The sequence below is a fragment of the Macaca fascicularis genome, chromosome 8 (assembly GCF_037993035.2).
Source record: "Macaca fascicularis isolate 582-1 chromosome 8, T2T-MFA8v1.1".
NCBI lineage: Eukaryota > Metazoa > Chordata > Mammalia > Primates > Cercopithecidae > Macaca > Macaca fascicularis.
In genome coordinates this window covers 20,886,894-20,907,039 of record NC_088382.1, presented here as the reverse complement: position 1 = coordinate 20,907,039, position 20,146 = coordinate 20,886,894, and the positions used below count along the sequence as shown (strand labels likewise).

At 39.7% G+C, this 20,146-nt stretch overlaps 1 protein-coding gene across 1 annotated transcript in view; it reads left to right on the top strand.

Annotated features, from left to right (window-relative positions):
* FGL1 (fibrinogen like 1) overlaps nucleotides 1–937 on the top strand; it is a 39,816-nt gene extending 38,879 nt beyond the window's left edge. The window contains exon 8 of the mRNA XM_005562691.5: nucleotides 591–937. Coding sequence (XP_005562748.3) covers nucleotides 591–750 — 160 coding nt within the window. The 3' untranslated portion in view covers nucleotides 751–937. The remainder of the gene's footprint in view (nucleotides 1–590) is intronic.
* The last annotated feature ends 19,209 nt before the right edge of the window (nucleotides 938–20,146 follow it).

The window sequence follows — 20,146 nt, the reverse complement described above, 5'->3', positions numbered from 1 at the left end:
GCCCACGTCTTACTTTGCCGACACTCACCTTAGCTCTTGCTAAGTATGAGATTAACACTGTTCTGAGTCAGGAGGTCGTAAGGCTGGAGGTTACAAGGATTGGTTTTTGTTGGCTTGTTTTAATTTTTCATTTAAAGGCAATCAGAAATTGAAATGCTTATTTTTCAATGCACTGTGAGTGGCCTGGGTTGTTTTTTCAGATTTGTTATGGCAGTAAAACTCACCAGTTTAAAATACCCATCTCTGAGGCCAGGCACGGTGGCTTACACCTGTTGTCTCAGCATTTTGGAAGGCTGAGGCAGGAGGATTGCTCGAGCTCGGGAGTTCGAGACCAGTCGGGGCAACATAGAGAGCCCTTGTCTCTATTATTTAAAAAAATTAAAAAATAAAAAATAAAACACAATATCCATCTATTGTAGACATTTCTCAGCTTTTGGAAACTAGTAAATATTTACTTGTCTGAAAAATGGCAGAATTCGTAGTTCAAAAGTTTTGGGTATTTGCTAGCAAAATAAAAGAGTTTCTGAACAATATTTTTCCAGTCTGATTGTTGTTTTCTTTTTTTTTTTCCTCTCCCCTCCTTCCACTAGGTGTCACTCTGCAAACCTGAATGGTTTATACTACACTGGCCCCTACACGGCTAAAACAGACAATGGGATTGTCTGGTACACCTGGCATGGGTGGTGGTATTCTCTGAAATCTGTGGTTATGAAAATTAGGCCAAATGATTTTATTCCAAATGTCATTTAATTGTTGCTGTTGGGCTTTCATTTCTGCAATTCAGCTTTGTTTAAAGTGATTTGAAAAATACTCATTCTGAACATACCATGTGCAATCATAACTGTTGTGATCATTCTTCTCGCTTGCCTTTGTTACTTAATGTACTTTCAGTACAGCAGATATGCGATATTCACCAAATAAACATAGATTGTATTAATATTTATTGAATCCCTGTGTGCAAAAGGCTCTGATACAAGCTTATGTCAGACAAAACACAAAAAGCATAGATTATATACCATGGCTTAGGATATATAAGCATAAATGCATAATAAATTAAGAATGCAATTGGCAAAACACATGACAAAATCTAGCAAATAATGGATTGCCGAATCAGCTGCAGAGACCGTTAATATTATGAGTTGGGATTTGAACTCAGGTTTTGGATTACAGAGTGGAAACTTTTAAGCACAAAATGGGATCTTAATCACTATAAAACACTACTTGTATTTTTAGGAAGTTTATGTAGGTTACACACTTCTCTCACAGGGCTCATTTTAATTCTTATGCCAATCCTGTGAGGTTATTATTATCTCCATTTAACAGAGCTGAGAATTAGTGGGTCTGAGTTTTTGTGACTGCTCAAAGTTACAAAGTAGGGGAACAAGACCTCAAATTCAAGTCTTCTGATGCGAAATCAAATGTTTTGCCACCATCCTATAGCTTCTTCTGGATAGATTTTGGATTGGTGCAGAGAGGGAGAGAACATTTCAAATGAGAGTAAAAGATACTCCAAAAGGCCGGGCACGGTGGCTCACGCCTGTAATCCCAGCACTCGGGGAGGCTGAGGCAGGCGGATCACTTGAGGCCAGGAGTTTGAGACCAGCCTGGCCAATGTGATGAAACCCCATTTCTACTAAAAATACAAAAATTTGCTGGGTGTAGTGGTGTGAGCCTGTAATACCAGCTACTTGGGAGGCTGAGGCAGCAGAACGCTTGAACCTCGGAAGCAGAGGTTGTAGTGAGCTGAGATCGTGCCACTACACTCCAACCTGGCCAACGAAGTGAGACGTCATCTCAGGAAAAAAAAAAAAAAAGATACTCTAAAAAATATTTGTGTGCCAACTACGTGTCAAGCACAGAGAGTTCAAGTCCACACAGAGCTTAGCTTTTTGGTAAATAATCATAGAATCACAAAATATACATAATTTTAAAAGTTGATACGTATGAAGTAAAGGTATGTGCCTGGGAAATGTATACCAGGATGATCTGACCTGGCTTTGGGGTAGGAGATCAGAAAAGCTTCCCAGAACAACTGACTTTTTGAGCTGAGACCTTTTAACAAGGTGTATGTGGGGAGATATTGCAGGCGGAGGGAATCACGTGTGTAAAGTACACAGAGCAGGAAAGTGCTTGGGAACAAAAGATTAGACAGCCAATATAGTTAAGTGATCCTTAAATCCTTAAGCCAAGGATTCTGCCACTTAATAGCTATGTGACCTTGGGTAGGCAACTTGACTTCTCTGAGCCTTAGCTATCTCATCTACAAGATAGTGATTACAATAGTACCTGCCTCATAGGGTTGCTTTGAGAATTATAAAAGTGTAACACTTAGCATAATGCCTCGCACAGAGTGAGCGTTCAATAAGAACTAGGTGTGATGATTTGTGAAGCAGGCATTTGTGATACAGATGCCTCTGAAATCATAGACCACATAAGGATATTAAGGTTAGTTGTCCTTCATTCCCTAAATCAGCGTTTCCCATGCAGCACTTCTCAGATTTAATATCATACAAATCAACCTAAGACTTGTTAAAATGTAACTCTAATTCCAGGATGGAGCCTAATATTTGGGTTTTCTAACAAGGTTCCAGATGATGCAGATACTGCTGGTCTAGAAATTACACTTGGAAAAGCAAAAAGCTAGAGAGCCGTAGTTCTGTGAGACACTGGGAGTTTAGTACAGAAAAAAGAAAAGGGCTGCTTGATCGAATAAATTCAGGAGATGACATACTCAAAAGAATTCCACAGGTTTCTTCTCTTGGGAATTTCGCAGTTCTCTAATTTTCTAATGTGCATTCTGAAGTTCCAAGAAGGACATACGGTTGTACCATTTTTATATCTAATTAAGAGTGTGCTCTGCTGCAAGGTGTAAATCGCCTGATGATGGAAGTCCAAACAAATAAGGATTCATTCATCTTACATAGTGAGAACTCAGGAGGTAAGCAGTTGCTGTCCTATGTTCAGGGCAGCGTGCAGTCTGATGCTGCAATTCATTTAGCCCATCCTTCAAAATTGCAAATTACCTACTGCAGTTCCCGCTTTGAGTTCACGTTAAAAGCAGTAAGAAAAGCGAAGGGTCAACAGACTTCAGTTTATGCCTTGTTGGTCAGAATTGTTTCATATGTTCACTCCGTCTGGAAGTATGATCAGGAAAAAGAAGATTTATTTTTATGATGTCTATAGAATGCTCAGGCAAAGGAGAAATGTTTGCCAGGGTTCTTGATTGTTTTGCAGTGTGGTCTTGTGGGAACAGTGTTCCATAGAACACATGTTGGTAAGCTATAAATAATGGATCATCAGTGACAATTTTAAATACGGACTTAATTGCTCAAGTAGTAGCCTGAAGAACTCACACAATTATGAGATCAAAAGAAGAAAAGCTTTTAAAGGAGAAAAAAAAATGATTCCACAGAGAAGTGGGACGGGAGCTAAACAAATTATGGTGTCGAACCTCAGTATAATAGTTTTTCAATGCAGAAGGAGTGATTTCAAAAATTTAAAATGCCATAAAATAATGGAAGAGAAGTTCTAATGAAAGATCATTGGAGTTAGTGATAACGTTATTTGTGTTCTTAAATCCATTTCAGTGGAATGGTAAGGAGCTCTAGGCCAGGAAATAAAAACAGTTAGAGAGAATAGATTAGGGCCTGGCGCAGTGGCTCACGCTTGTAATCCCGACACTTTCGGAAACGAAGGTGGGCGGATCACCTGAGGTCAGGAGTTGGAGACCGGCCTGGCCAATGTGGTGAAACCCCATCTCCACTAAAAATACAAAAATTAGCTGGGCATCATGATGCATACCTGTAGTCCCAGCTACTCGGGAGGCTGAGGCAGAAGAATTGCTTGAACTGGGGAGGTGGAGGTTGCAGGGAGCCGAGACTGGGCAACTACACTCCAGCCTGGGCGACAGAGTGAGGCTCCTCCTCCTCCAAAAAAAAAAAAAAAAAAAGACAGAATGTAGATAGGTCATTTGAGGAGTTTGGATGTAAAATAGAGAATTTGGACTGATTTTTTCTGAATTAGGAAGACTCCAGCCTAAAATAAATGTCTCCAAAATTTCACCATTAGTGAGTTATTTATTAGGCTTTATCACTTTTTGAAATGCAAAATGCTTTTAATTTGTATCAGCTGATTCCACTTTAAGGTCAACAAACTTATGAGTGTTTTGAATGCCTTGAATGCCTTTTTTTTTTTTTTTTTGATAGAGCAAAGTGTAGAGGAAGTGCAAGAAGCCTTGCATGAACAGAGAATCCACTGGATTACAAACTCTTTATTTCAGAGGCTGCATTCATCTTGTTGACAGTTTTATCTCCAACTCTCCACACAGTGTCTGACACATGACAGGATCTCGAACGTTCTTTGACTGCCTGATTGAAGAACTAAGTAAAAAAGAAACCATGTGGCTAGGCGCGGTAGCTCACGCCTGTAATCCCAGTACTTTGGGAGGCCGAGGCAGGTGGATCACGAGGTCAGGAGATCGAGACCATCCTGGCTAACACGGTGAAACCCCGTTTCTACTAAAAACACAAAAAATTAGCCAGGCGTGGTGGTGGTCGCCTGTGGTCCCAGCTACTCGGGAGACTGAGGCAGGAGAATGGCGTGAACCCGGGAGGCGGAGCTTGCAGTGAGCTGAGATAGCGTCACTGCACTCCAGCCTGGGCAACAGAGCGAGACTCCGTCTCAAAAAAAAAAAAAAAGAAACCATAAAATGAATGTAAAGTGTATAGTCCATAGAAGAGTGCTACTTCATTTGATATTACAGAACTTATGGCCACTGGTTATTTCTATGAATATCAAAATATTGGAACCTACAAAATCAATGTCTAAAAATAGCATCAAAATCAAGATCCTATGTACTTACTTTTTCTTTTTCTTTCCTCATTGCTAGTAAAGAATTTACAAGGGTCGGGCGTGGTGGCTCACGCCTGTAATCGCAGCACGTTGGGAGGCCGAAGTGGCCTGATCACCTGAGGTCAGGAGTTCGAAACCAGCCTGGCCAACATGGTGAAACCCTGTCTCTACTAAAAGTACAAAAATTAGCCGGGCGTGATGGCATACGCTTGTAATCCCAGCTGCTCAGGGGGCTGAGGCAGGAGAATCGCTTGAACACGGGAGGTGGAGGTTGCAGTGAGCCGAGATTGTGCCATTGCACTCCAGCCTGGGCGACAGAGCAAGACTCTATCTCAAAAAAAAAAATAAATAAATAAATAAAAGAAGAAGAAGAATTGACACATGAAAATATCCTATATAATCTTATGCATATAGCAAAGTTTTGTCAGGTGTTTTATCAGGACTGTGAAAAGTAAGTTATGTCCTCATTGATACTTTAAAAAGATTACATATCTCATATATACGTGGAAAAAATCTGCATGTATATGTGATAGTGGTTACCTCAGGGCTTGGAGATGTAATGAAAGGACACTCCTTTTTATATTTCCTACCATTTAATGCTATGAAATATTTTGTCATTTGTACATAGTACATATTTAATAATAATACCTTTTATTTAAGCAAAGTGAATAAAATAGGTTGTTGGTCCTGAAGAAACAAATCAAATGACATTAAGGATATGAGTCTATCAGGTATATTACACGTAGCTTTGGCAATTTAGTTCATTTCAAAAACAAAAACAAAAATCCTGAAGCTAAACTGTTATCAAACTGCGCTGTGAATACAGCAGTCACCAGTCACATGTGGTTCCTGCTTACTTGAAATAAGGCTAGTCCTTATTCAGACGAGCTATAAATATAAAATACACATTGGATTTTGAAGACATAGTATCCCAGAAAAAGAGAAAATACCTCCAAAAATAAGAATAATTTTTAGGTTGTTTACATTGTTAAATAATACTTTGGATGGATGAGGCTAAATAAAATATATTACTAAAACTAATTAGGCCTCTGTACTTTTTAAAAGTCATTATTAGACATGTTAAAATTAGGTATATTGGCCAGACACGGTGGCTCACACCTGTAGTCTCAACACTTCGGGAGGCCGAGGCGGCCAGATCACTTGAGGTCGGGAGCTTGAGACCAGCCTGGCCAACATGGTGAAACCCCGTCTGTACCAAAACCACAAAAATTACCTGGGTGTGGTGGTGCACACCTGTAACTCTGGAGCCGGAGGCACGAGAATTGCTTGAACCTGGGAGGTGGAGGCTGCAGTGAGCTGAGACTGCACCACTGCACACCAGCCTGAATGACAAAGCAAGACGGCCTCAAAAAAAAAAAAAAAAGAAAAAAATTTAAAATTACATATATTGCTCTCATTGCCAGCTTATCTTGTATTTTTATTTAAACAGTAATGCCAAAGAATTTTCATCCACCCTTTATACGGTGTGCCTACAATGTGCATAGATAGTATATGTCTGTTTACATGTGACTATTGAGTGAATTAATGTTTTTAAAAAACTAGATATACTTTTCTTCTTTAAAAAATATATCAAGGCTAGACACAGTGGCTCACGCCCGTAATCCCAGCATTTTGGGAGGCCGACACAGGCAGATCACCTGAGGTCAGAAGTTCGAAACCAGCCTGGCCAACATGGCAAAATCCTGTCTCTACTAAAAATACATAAATTAGCTGGGCGTGGTGGCGGGTGCCTATAATCCCAGCTGCTTGGGAGGCTGAGGCAGGAGAATCACTTGCATCTGGAAGGTGGAAGTTGCAGTGAGCCGAGCCGTCATTGTACTCCAGCCTGGGCGACAGGAGTGAAACTCCGTCTCAAAAAAAAAAGAAAAGAAAAAAATCCGGTCCAACAGTTAAAAAAATAAAACATTTATCAAACACAGTGCCAAGTGTTGCAAATATAGCATACACAAACATGGTTTGCCTTTGAAGAACTTACACCCCATAGGGGAGATGTTTCCTTTATAAAATGCCATTTACAGAGCAATACTGAGCTATTGTAAGCCCCAGATGTCACTACAAACAGGGACTGCTATTGTAAAATCATGTCAAAATCGATTTACCTGGCTTATCAGAAAAAGGCTAAATATTCTTTCATCTTTAATTCATTCTCTTGTAAGGGGTTCCAAAGAGATTTTTTTTCAACTTTTATTTTAGCTTCTGGGGGTACATGTGCAGGTTTGTTACATGAGTAAATTGCATGTCACTGAGTGTTGGTGTATGAATGATCCCATTGCCCAAGTAGTGAGAAGACTACCTAATAGGTAGTTTTCCAACCTTCCCTCCTCTAGTAGTATGCACTGTCTATCGTTGCCATCTTTATGTCCATATGTATTCAATGTGTGTAGCTCCCACTTATAAGTGAGGATACCTGGTGTTTGGTTTTCCATTCCTGCTTAAATTTGCTTAGGACAGTGGCCTTCAGCTGCATCCACATTGCTGCAAATGACATAATTTCATTCCTTTTAATGGCTGTGTAGTATTCCATAGTGTACATGCACCAATTTTGTTTATCCCGTCTATCATTGATGGTCATCCAGGTGGGTTCCATACCTTTGCTATTGTGAACAGTGCTGTGATGAATATATGAGTGCATGTGTCTTTTTTGTAGAATGATTTATTTTCCTTTGGATATATACCCAGTAGTGGGATTGCTGGGTTGAATGGTAGTTATATTTCAAGTTCTTTAAGAAATCTCCAAACTGTAAGCCAGGCACAGTGACTCACACCTGTAATCTCAGCACTTTGGGAGGCCGAGGCGAGTGGATCACCTGAGGTCAGGAGTTCAAAACCAGCCTGGCCAACATGGTGAAACCCTGTTACTACTAAAATACAAAAGTTAGCCGGGTGTGGTAGCGCACACCTGTCGTCTCAGCTACTCAGGAGGCTGTGGCAGGATAGTTGCTTGAACCCAGGAGGCAGAGGTTGCAGTGAACCGAGATCATGCCACTGCACTCCAGTCTGGGCAAGAGTAAGACTCTGTCTCAAAAAAAAAAAAAAAAAAAAAAGGAAAAGAAATAAATCTGCAAACCACTTACTGTTACCCACAGTAGATGAACTAATTGACATTCCTAACAAAATTGTGTAAGTTCTCCCTTTTCTCCAAAACCTCATCAACATCTGTTGTATTTTATAAACACACACCACAAACACACAGACACACACACACACACACACACACACACACACACACACAATGTGTAATGCAATAGCTTTTGGGGTACAAGTGGTTTTTGGTTGCATGGATGAATTGTGTAGTGGTGAATTCTGAGTTTTAGTACACCTATCGCCCGAGTAGTGTACATTGTACCCAATATCCCTCAATCCCCTTCCACTCTCCCCACTTCTGAGCCTCCAAAGGCCATTACATCACTCTATGTCCTTTTGCCTACTTATAGCCTAGCTCCTACTTATAACCAAGAGCATGTGGTATTTGGTTTTCCATTCCTGAGTTACTTCACTTAGAATAATAGCCTCCAGCTCCATCCAAGTTGCCATAAAAGACATTATTTCTTTCTGTTTTATGGCCGAGTAGTATGAGCAATATTCCACAGTGTATATATGCCACATTTTCTTTATCTACTCATCAATTGATGGGCACTTAACTTGGTTCCATATCTTTGCAATTACGCATTGTGCTGTGATAACCATATGTATGCAGTTATCTTTTTGATATAATGAACATTTGTTTCTTCAAATCTTTTTAACAATAGCCCTCCTGACTGATGTCAGGTGATATCTATTGTGATTTTGATTTGCATTTCTCTGATGATTAGTGATATTGAGGATTTGTTCATATATTTGTTGGCTGCATGCACGTCTTTCAGAAGAGATTTTTGAATGGTGGCTTCTAACCTCATCACACACATGTTCCTTAAAATGTACAGACACACACACATTCACACGTGTACCAACCTGGTTTTGAGAACTCCTGATGGCTATGGGTTAGTGATATTATAAGTTTCTGGTTGTGCATGCATGGCTTATCTGTATTCATTTCTTTTTATGTGGGTTTGAACACAAACTAGAAGAATTCTATGTTGGGCACACATTGTGCCATAAGACTATGCTGTTTGTTCACACGTTACAGTATGTGCCAATCATCAAACACTATAGAAGGCACTGATATGATAGAAATAAAAAACAAATAGGAAACAATAATTTTATTTATTTATTTAGAGACAGGGTCTTGCTTTGTTGCCCAGGTTGGAGTGCAGTGGCACACTCATAGCTCACTGCAGCCTCAAAGTCCTGGGCTTCAGTGACCCTCCCACCTCAGCCTCCTGAGTAGCTGGGACTACAGGTGTGTGGCACCACATCTGGCTATGAGAAAATAATTTTAGATGCAGATTCAATTATTGTTTTTCCAGTTACTAAGCCCTAGAGACTATTCCAACTTTAAACATGAGAATTGTTTTTATTATTAATTTTTATCATTTAAAAATTTTTAAAATAAATTTGTTTGTTGCTTTTTAGTTTTCTAATAGGATAAATGGTCTACTTCTGATACTATTAAAAGATTGTCAGGTGCTGAAGATCAGCATTCATAGCCCAAGAAACAACTTGAATTTGGAATGGTCACTTCTCCGAAAGTTAATTTCCTCATCTGTCAAGTGTGGACACTAAAACTGACTTGAAAAAGTTGTTATGTGAGTTGAATTAAGAGATACAGTGAAAAAGCATCTAGCACTGTGTCTGACAACATAGTAGGACATATTGAATCTGACTGAAGAGAGATAAATGAAATTATAAGCAATAATTATGCATTTAATACGTTCATGAGCCCACATATTTACCTCACCATCCAAATTCAAAAATTTTTTTGTTTGTTTTTTGAAGCAGAGTCTTGCTCTCTTGTCCAAGCTGTAGTGCAGTGGCATGATCTCAGCTCACTGCAACCTCCGCTTCCTGGGTTCAAGTGATTCTCCTGTCTCAGCCTCCTGAGTAGCTGGGACTACAGGCACGTGCCACGTCGCCTGGCTAATTTTTTGCATTTTTAGTAGAGATGCGGTTTCACCACATTGGCCAGGCTGGTCTGGAACTCCTGACCTCAAGTGATCTGCGCGCCTCAGCCTCCCAAAGTGCTGGGATTACAGGCGTGAGCGCCCGCACCTGGCCAACAACTTTCAATATTAGCAGAAACAACTGTAGAATAAAATAGGAGTAACATGGACATCATATCAATTCTTATTTCAGTAAATGCATCTTCTTAACTCCTGATACCTGGGGAACTGATTGTGTGTACGTGATACACTATGCGACACACAGTGATGCAATTTGACTCTAGGAATTAAACAACCAAGTTTGCTCCTCTAAAGGTTTTTTAATTTCATATGAGTTTCCTAAATCTAACCTAACCGATCTTGTGATACCAGATGGCTGCTCTTTAATAACACTTAAAAAAATAACCACATAGTTTATTTTTCATCTGATCATAGTGTATTCTCATAGAAAAACTTAAAATGCAGAAATGTTTAAGGGGGAAAAAACAAACACTGTTCATCAACCAGAGCGAACCCAGGTTACCCTTTGGGCATTATTCTTTGTTTTTTTTCTTTTGCTTTGCTAACAACAGTTGGGGAAATGTATTTAATATGTACATTAAATACATTTAATCCTATATAATTTAGGATTACATTGTCCTTTTTTTACTTAATGTAGTACTGTGATTTAACTATGTCTGCAAGTTGTTAAAATATATTTTCATACATAATTTTGAAGTTTCTATAAAACATTATCATAAGGTTCTTCTTCTCATTGTTGACCAATCAAAAATCTTTTAATTATTTTTTAAATATTTAGGCTATTTCCAATTGTTTGTTATAACAATGTTGTAATAAATATATTTCTACACAATAACTTTATGTGTTTTGTTTTCTGAATTATTTGTAAGATAAACTTGCAGAAGTGGAATTGCTTAATTCCTTTCCCAAAAGTTGTGTCAGTTTGACTTTCTTGAGCAGAATAAGGATTTAGGCTTGGCCACCTAAGTAGCCTCATCCCAAATATTCAAAGATTAGTGTTTTCTATTAGAAATAATTTTTAAAATTTTTTCATCATTTTAAACTTTATTCAACCGTAACTCTAATGTATTTAATATTTTACTCTTTTGAATAACCATAGGCAAATTGTTTTATCCTTTAAAGGAAACGTGTGCTAGTTTGATAATGTAACAGTTATTAAGAACTACTCCGTGGGCAAGTATTGTTTTCATATGATGACTTCTTTTCCTCTGGGTAGATACCTAGTGTTAATCCGCATACCTACTATCAATCCCAGTAGTATGATTGCTATCAGTGAGTGGATAAAGAAATTGTGGTATATGTATACCATGGAATACTATTCAGCCATAAAAAGGAATGAAATAGGGCCGGGCGCGGTGGCTCAAGCCTGTAATCCCAGCACTTTGGGAGGCTGAGACGGGCGGATCACGAGGTCAGGAGATCGAGACCATCCTGGTTAATACGGTGAAACCCCGTCTCTACTAAAAAGTACAAAAAACTAGCCGGGCGAGGTGGCGGGCGCCTGTAGTCCCAGCTACTTGGGAGGCTGAGGCAGGAGAATGGCGTGAACCCGGGAGGCGGAGCTTGCAGTGAGCTGAGATCTGGCCACTGCACTCCAGTCTGGGCGACAGAGCAAGACTCCATCTCAAAAAAAAAAAAAAAAAAAAAAAAGGAATGAAATAATGGCATTTGCAGCAACCTGGATGGGAATGGAGACCATTAGTCTAAGTGAAGTAACTCAGGAATGGAAAACCAAACACGGTATGTTCTCACTCATAACTGGGAGATAAGGTATGAGGATGCAAAGGCATAAGAGTGATACAATGGACTTTGGGGACTTGGGAGAAAGGGTAGGAGGGGAAGTGAGGAATAAAAGACTACACATTGGATATAGTGTATACTGCCTGGGTGATGGGTGCACCAAAATCTCACAGATCACTACAAAAGAGCTTACTTATGTAACCAAACAACACCTGTTCCCCCAAAGCCTATGGGGGGAGAAAAAAGAACTACCATGTGTTAGACGCTGTGTGAGATCCCAGTGATGTAGCCATGAGCGTAATCGAGTTCCTGCTCTCAGGACACTGGCAGGTCTGGTTTTGGAGAAAGACAAGTAAACACATAAGCAGTTCCTCTACACCGAGTGATAAACAACATGATCTTGGGTTTTGCTATTGCCCAAGAAGATCTGAGTCAAGCTGTTTGGGGTTTACCTTTTGTCTTTGCCATTTCTTAGGTGGCCAATTCTTTCACATCTCTGTGTTGAATATTCTCATCTCTAAAATATGAATATTATTATAACTATCCCATGGTAGTGTTGAGAGGATTAAATGAGGTAATACCATGCTTGGCACAGAAGTATTTCATAAATATTTGCTATGATGATGATGATAGAGAAGAAGATAACAAAGGAATTTGAAATGGTAAATTGCAGTGCTGTGTGACTTTCATCAATAGTTGAACTTGTAAGACGAGAGGAGATGGTCAGAAGAGGTTTTCCAGAGGAGATAGCATATGAAATAAATTATCAGTCTGGGTAAACTATGTCTTCTAGAAGAGCCCAGCAGTGTGGGTTCTTAACATTACTGGTATTTATAATACTCAAAAATTAGGTATTAAAAATTGGTTTAGATATGATATGGTCCAGTGGGCTCAGGGGAGCCTTAGATTCTGACAACATTCCTCAGGGTTATTACAAAGTCAAGGAAAATCTTTCCCTTTGTCCTTTTATTCAGCACAGCTCAGTTTTTAACCTATTTTATGTTGTTTCTTGTTGTTGTTGTTGTTTGTTTGTTTGTTTGTTTGAGATGGAGTCTTGCTCTGTTCCCCAAGGTGGAGTGCAGTGGCACGATCTTGGCTCAGTGCAACCTCCACCTCCCGGGTTCAAGCAATTCTCCTCTCTCTCTCTCGGCCTCCCAAGTAGTTGGGGCTACAGGTGCACACCACCACGCCTGGGTAATTTTTGTAATTTTAGGAGAGACAGGGTTTCACCATATTGGTCAGGCTGGTGTCATACGCCTGACCTCAGGTGATCCACCCGAAGTACTGCAATTACAGGCAAGAGCCACCGCGCCCAGCCTATTTTACGTATTTTGATTCCACATAACACTTTACAGTTTATGAAAAAGAAAACCTTTCAATCCCTAAAAGAAGGTTAGACTTCTTCTTCATTTTATAGCTCAAGAAAATTTCTGTCCAGGCGTGGTGTCTCACACCTGTAATCCCAGTGCTTTGGGAGGCCAAGGCGGGAGGACAGCTTGAGGCAAGGAGTTTGACACCAGCCTGGCCAACAAAGCAAGAACCCTGTCTCTACAAAAACAATAACAAAAATTAGCTGGATATGGTGGTGTGCATTTATAGTCCTGAGAGTACTTGAGAGGTCAAAGAAGGAGGAGGATCACTTGAGCCCAGTAGTTTGAGGCTGCAGCGAGCTCTGATTGTGCCACTGCATGCCAGCCTGGGCAAGAGAGTGAGACCTTGTCTCAAAAAAAAAAAAAAAAAAAAAAAACAAAAAAAAAAAAACCCAAAAAACAAACAAACAAAAAAAAACTGCATTTTTGAGATGACAGGTATTTCTGGTAATGGAATTTCTTGGTCTCTTGACTCAGAACAATTAACAAGCATTGTAAACCCAAGACTATGTCCTGTGTTCTAATAAATGTCAGCACTTCATTCAAAACACTGCCTTAAAAAGCACATACACCCGGTAAAAACTATGCTGCTTGGTTGGCAAGTCCAAGACAAGCTTCAACCTTTTGAAGAGGATAAGAGCGAATGAAATATTCCATCATAGCAAGCTGACTGAGCCTCGGGAGAAAATGACACAGGGTATTGTCTCCTTAACTCCGGCGGTGTTGGCCCTACTTTCAGTTTCTAGGCCTTTCTAATTATAGATGTGCTGTGTAGCATTGCCTCCACTCGTACCTATAATAATAACAATATTCAGCAGTTAGCATTATCAAAGACCTTTCCAGCTTGAACTAATTAATTCATACAATTCCAACCATCTGGGACAGACAGTATTATTATCCAGGTTTTATAGACACAGAAACACTTCAAAAGACATTTCTCCAAGGTCATACAGTAATTGGAACGGGGCCAGGGGCATATCTTAGAAGAACTAGAATTTTAAGTTTATTAGAAGGTAATAACCTTACCTAGACTGTCTAGATGTAGGGACAATTTGGTATTTTTCTTCAAGGTGCCAAACAGATGCCCCTTTGTTGGATACTACATCACTGGTTTCTGCTGCAGCTTCTCTCCCAGAGAGAATGATCACGCATGTCATGATTTTCTAGAATACTGGGTAATTTTGGAGCTCTTAAAGTTGGCTAACATGTGCCAGCCGTTTCATCTCTTTTACTTCCCTCCTTTATTCCACCTACAGTATCTCTGGACAGTTGAGTGATATTAGAACACAGAGCTCCCGAATTGTAAAATGAAACCTTAGAAAAGTCTGCCAGCTATAAAGCTTTCTCTGTCCTTTTCTGGTGACCAACTAATTGAGATTCTTAGGAATCGTATGTTCTTCAAAGAACATCCTTTATAGAGAATACTAGCTTTTTAATCACTAGGGTTTTTTTTGTTTAAAAAAAAAAAAAAGCTTAAAAATCGCCCATGCTTCCCTAGTTACAGGAAAATTACATTTGAAACTACAGTAAGTAGCTTTGGGGTGGAAAATCACCAATCCCTTTCAACTTGTGTCCTATGCTAATAATTGTGTTTGAAAGAATCTTAATATCCTCAAGCATTTACTCATGTTGAACAGATAGGAAATAAATAACATTTTCTATAAAATAATCTCTTTCTAAAAAGTCAGAAGCAGATAGACTTTTACATAGACAACGATTATGCAAAATAAAGCAATGCCAAATTAAAATAGTGTTTTAACAAGGGCTCCATGTTGACTCAGAGATCAGCAGGATCAGGAAAAAAGAAAACATTGAGAACTTTCGGAGTCTATTAGGAATACAGTGAATGTGATTGAGAATGCTTTCTAAATACGGATCTTCTGAAATCCTGGTTCAAAGAACATCTGTATCTTGTTCGTATGTGAGTCACCACGTGGTAGAATGAGTAACTCAGGGGAACTAGGAGTTTGGAGGAACTGAGTATTTTACTTTCAAGGCTGGTTTCATACCAAGTTTTAAGCCTGGGCTGCTTCATTTTTAACAAGTCCCATAAATAAATCTGATTCACCCCAGAGTTTAAAGATCATTTCTCAATACTTCCCATTCAGAGAAGCTGAGCAGTTTTGATGTATTCTTTTCAGTTCAAGGACAGTCTTTCAGATCAAACCTAAAAGCGATAAAAGTTTATGTGAAAAGTTTGGATTTCTATTCTCATATAGTTTTCTGAAACAGAGCAAGAAAAGAGTAATTCAATGATGCTGACTGTGTGCAGATGGCTATCGGACTTGCTCCCTAAATTCTTCAACAGCCAGATAAGTATCATTTACCTGGAACCAAGACGCTTAGACAGCTGGTAAGTTCCCACTCTCATTCCTCCAGTCAGCAAGCCCGGGCTGGACTACCTGCCAAGAGGCCATGAATGCCAGCTGCTTCATCATTTAATTAAAAATGAATCCCTGGAGCTCATTGATCACTTTAATTTTTTCACAGGAAAATAATGTGCATCAAAGCACAAGTGGCTGGGTGCGGTGGCTCATGCTTGTAATCCCAACACTTTGAGAGGCCAAGGTGGGCGGATCACTTGAGATCAGGAGTTCGAGACCAGCCTGGCCAACATGATGAAACCCTGTCTCTACTAAAACTACAAAAATTAGCCAGGCACAGTGGTGGGTGCCTGTAATCCCAGCTACTCAGGAGTCTAAGGCAAGAGAATCGCTTGAATCCAGGAGGTGGAGGTTACAGTGAGCCGAGATAGCACCACTGCACTCCAGCCTGGGCAACAGAGCATGACTCTGTCTCAAAAAAAAAAAAAAAAAGCTCGAGTTAGGGTGGCACACCACTTTTCTTTACGCCGTCTTCATCAGCATCCAAAACTTCCTGAAACAGTCTGTTTAGAAGCTAAAACTTTTCCATGCCGGTCTCAGGCCCAGAGCAGAAAGAAAATAAAAGAAAGAAATTGGTAAGGTGTGGGCCAGTCTATTTAACCATTTTCGTTTTCAGATGCTCTTTTTTTTTTTATTTGTCTATAACCATAAATAAAACCTGCCAAAACACAGTGCCTTCAATACCGAGATCTGATGAGTCTCCCATTAAGAACACTTTCTGGGCCTGAGTGTATTTTGATGTGCAAATATTTAAAAACAAATATTTGTATATTTTACTTGAAAAAATATTATTTATTCAAATTTCCTAAAGTAAGAGAAAAAAAAAAGTAAGAAGCCTTCCTCTGCATGAAGGAGAAACTTCATGACGTGGTTCATCCAAGAAAGTTCCAACAGGGGTGGGAGATGAAGACACGCTTGTCAGCTTTTTCCAACTCGGGTGTTCATGAGTTTGGCAAGAAGGCAGTGGTGGGGGGGTGGGTGCCAGACCCGAGGCCCTTTAGAGGGTGGCTGTGACCTCTGTTCTGTCATCTTGGTGGGACACTGTGGCCACTGTTTGCAGAGTCAGCTGCAGTTATGTCTCTTTTCCCTGTCTGCACAGTGGGGTCTTACAGAGTGACCGCCTCTGTCTCAGGCAGGATGTTACTGGGAATTTATAGCATATATGTCATTTGTTTTCCCTCTGAAGCTACAGTTGCAAAGGATGCCACTCATAAGCAACGCTCCTCACAGATCAAATCGTGGGTGAATCTAGGCTTCTTCTTTCCCTTCCTTTACCCCTTCCTCCCTAAGATGCTGGCCCAGGACACTGGGACACCCTTGACCTTGGCCTTGAACGTTTGTGCCCCCTCAGCACTTGGCATTCTCTGCATCAGGCTGTTCAGTGTCTTCAGGAGGCTTCATAGGTGGGTCTGGGGCCACGTTCAGTCACTGCCCGCTCTCCCTCTCAGCACTGATGGTTTGGGATTTGTACAGTTTCAGGTGTTGATTCACCAGTGCCTCCTACGGTGCTAATAACGGTGAGCTAGAATGTCTTCCCTTCCTTCTCAGGTAGTGGAAATGCCCTTTAATAATAGTTTATAAAAAACAGCTTTATTTATTTTGGGCCTAACTTCACTGATGGGAATTATTGGGTAGAAAGGAAGGAAACTGTAGTTGGATGCACCTTATAAAGCATATCAAAGACATGGCCACCTACTTTTTCGGTACATTCTACAAAACCTAGGCACACGGGACCTCATTGTCAGGAGAACTTGTTGCAATAGTTCCTGTTCCTTATCATTTGGAAATATTACTATCAAAGCTGAGCCGGAAATTGAATATTGGGTTTACAAAATCCAGTAGAATGAAGGTCTAGAGGTGTGTTTGTTCCTCTGTGTTCAATACAGCAACCGTTAGCGAGGAATATGTATTAACCAAAGACCACTTAGGGAAGGATAGGCAGTATAAGTAGAACACAAACAACATAAACAGAACCATAATCTCTTAGGCCCCTAGTTTTCAGTTTAAGATCAGACTCATCGCGATCTCCTAAAAGGCATGCTTGTTCTCTAAATAAGTTTTCCTGTTCCAGGCTGCCAGATGAGATGTAACTGCCAAGGCAGCCGAATTCACTGCAAGTTTCCAGGATCAGGTTTCCTTGGAACAGGCTCGCACATGGCCTCTGCCTTCTAAAACTGATTGCTTTGCCATGGTGGGTGCTGACTCTGCAAAGTGATCTATCCACACTCTTGCATAATATTTCCAATGGTGGTATAGTTACAGGCGTACGTAGGGCATGCATTTGACTGAGCTACTGGGTTTAATAATTCTCTTTCCTGATGGCCATTAGACTTCCACTATACAAACCTTTAGCTTGATGGTTTAGGTATAAGCAGGACTCTAGAAAAGGAGATGGGGCTATCAATCTCTGTGGGCCTCTGATATCAAAATTTCCATATGACATTACGGTGCAGTGGTCTTCGTTAACTAGAGTTACCTTAAAAAGCTCTATCAAGGGATTAGTTCAACATTTATTTGACAAACATGTTTTGAATAACAGATGGGTTATTAGTCACTGCAACAAAATAACAAAAAATTTAGCTGTGCAGAGTTCATAGTCAAATGCAAGAACACAATAATATAATTAGAATAAAAACATAATAAAATGACGTACAGTCATGTATCACTTAACAACAGGGATACATTCTACGAAACACATCATTAGGTGATTTTGTCATTGTGTGAATGTTGTAGAGTGTACTTACACAAATCTAGATGGCTACAAACCTGTACAACATTTACTGTATGGAATACTGTAGGAAATTATAACACAACGACAAGCATATGTGAATCTAAACATATCTAAATATACAAAGAGTACAGTAAAAATATGGTATTATAATCTTATGGGACCACATTGTACATGCGGTCCACCACTGACCAAAATGTTCTGATGCAGTGTATAACTGTAGGTAAACTTTTGGGTTTTGTTTTACAATAGGAATCCATACAAAGTGCTGTGGAGACTCCAAAGAATAAGGTGCTAGTTAGGTCTGTCTTAGGGCATGGAAAAAGTCATTTTGACAGAATTAATACAATATTATTCACAAAGATGACGTAGCTACCCAAAACAAGCTAAGAAGATCTTGGAGTTCACTAATAGAAGTATAACCATCTTGAAGCTAGAATAGTAGACATAGGTAGTAACTAATTTGGACTTACCCAACTATATATAGAGTACTGGGTTCAATCTGGGACCAATATTTAAAGGATATTAAGAAATCATAGCTCATTCAGAACAGACCATCCACATTGGAGAAGATGAGTAATATTTAGCTCGACTGGAATATCCAGAGAGGACTGCAGAAGAAACATGCTAGCAGTCAGCAAATATCTGGAGGGCTTTTAAATGGAATGATGTATAACATTTATTCCATAAGACTTCAAGAGTAAATTAACAAATGAAAATACATAATGGATGGAAACTGCTAGTATATTAATTTTGACTAAAGTTAGAAAGAACTTCCAAAGAATCCGAGCTATCTAAAAGATAAAATAAACTGCTTCTTGAGTTGATAAGAGTATCCTGGCAGGGTAGACTTAATTGAGGCTGAACCTTCTGTAGAGAATATTGCAAATACACACAAGCATCACCTGGGTGGTTAGGCTGAGTGATCTTCCGTCTCTTCCAAACCTTAGGCTTTATGATTTGGAGTTGTGGTTTTAATATTATGCATTATTTCCAAAACAGAGCAATTAAAGTAGATGGCTGTTCTTTTCATCTGTGCCTTCCAATTGTCTTATGACTCGTGCATGATGGTATTGGGTAATGAATGAGTCACTTAGCAAGTGACAGTCTTCACGTACTACACCAAGGTCTTCGTAGGCATGTAATGAAGGTCAATAAGAATCTCCTCACTCTCAAGCTTGCAGTGAGCCAAGATCGTGCCACTGCACGCCAGCCTGGGCGACTGAGCGAGACTCCGTCTCAAAAAAAAAAAAAAAAAAAAAAAAAGAATCTCCTCATTCTCCACCACCCAGATCTTAGGATTCAAAAACTTTTGAATAAACTATACCAAGAAATGAACAAAGTTGGCACGCTGATGTAGAGCAAAGCCTGGAGTTAAGACTGGGAAAGAAAAAGCATCAGCAAGAGCCAAGCCATGGGGTGAAAGATACAGGGGAGTCCCTCAGCAAGAACAGAGATAAAGTTGATCCTTAACGCAGTGTTTACTGTGTGCCAGATACTGTGCTAGGAGCTTTGTCTCTACTTACTCATCCATCTTACCAATGACCCTGTGAGCTAGGTTTTCTAATAATCACCCCCACCTTGTGACAAATGAAGAAACGGTCAGATAGACGTTAAGTAATAATGCCTAAGATCATGCAGCTAGGAGGCTAGGGTCTGAATTTGGTTACCCTGGCTCTAGAATCTACACACTTAACACCTAATCACACTTTACAAAGTGTCTCTAAGCTGAGGAGAAAGAAATGAGTCATGGAGGAAAGAAATCAAGGCAAGCGTAAAGAAAATTGACTAAGGAATCATACACTAGCAATTTCAATTCTCGAAATTCTACTTTTCAAAGACACGTAAATAACTACCAACATGAAGGTTTTGTGTAAACCCAGTAAAAAAAATTTCTTAACACAATTTTAATTCTCTCTTAGAATCACTTTAATAAATTCACTTTAGAATATCCTTTAGCCAGCTTGACATTCCTGTCTCATAGATCTGACC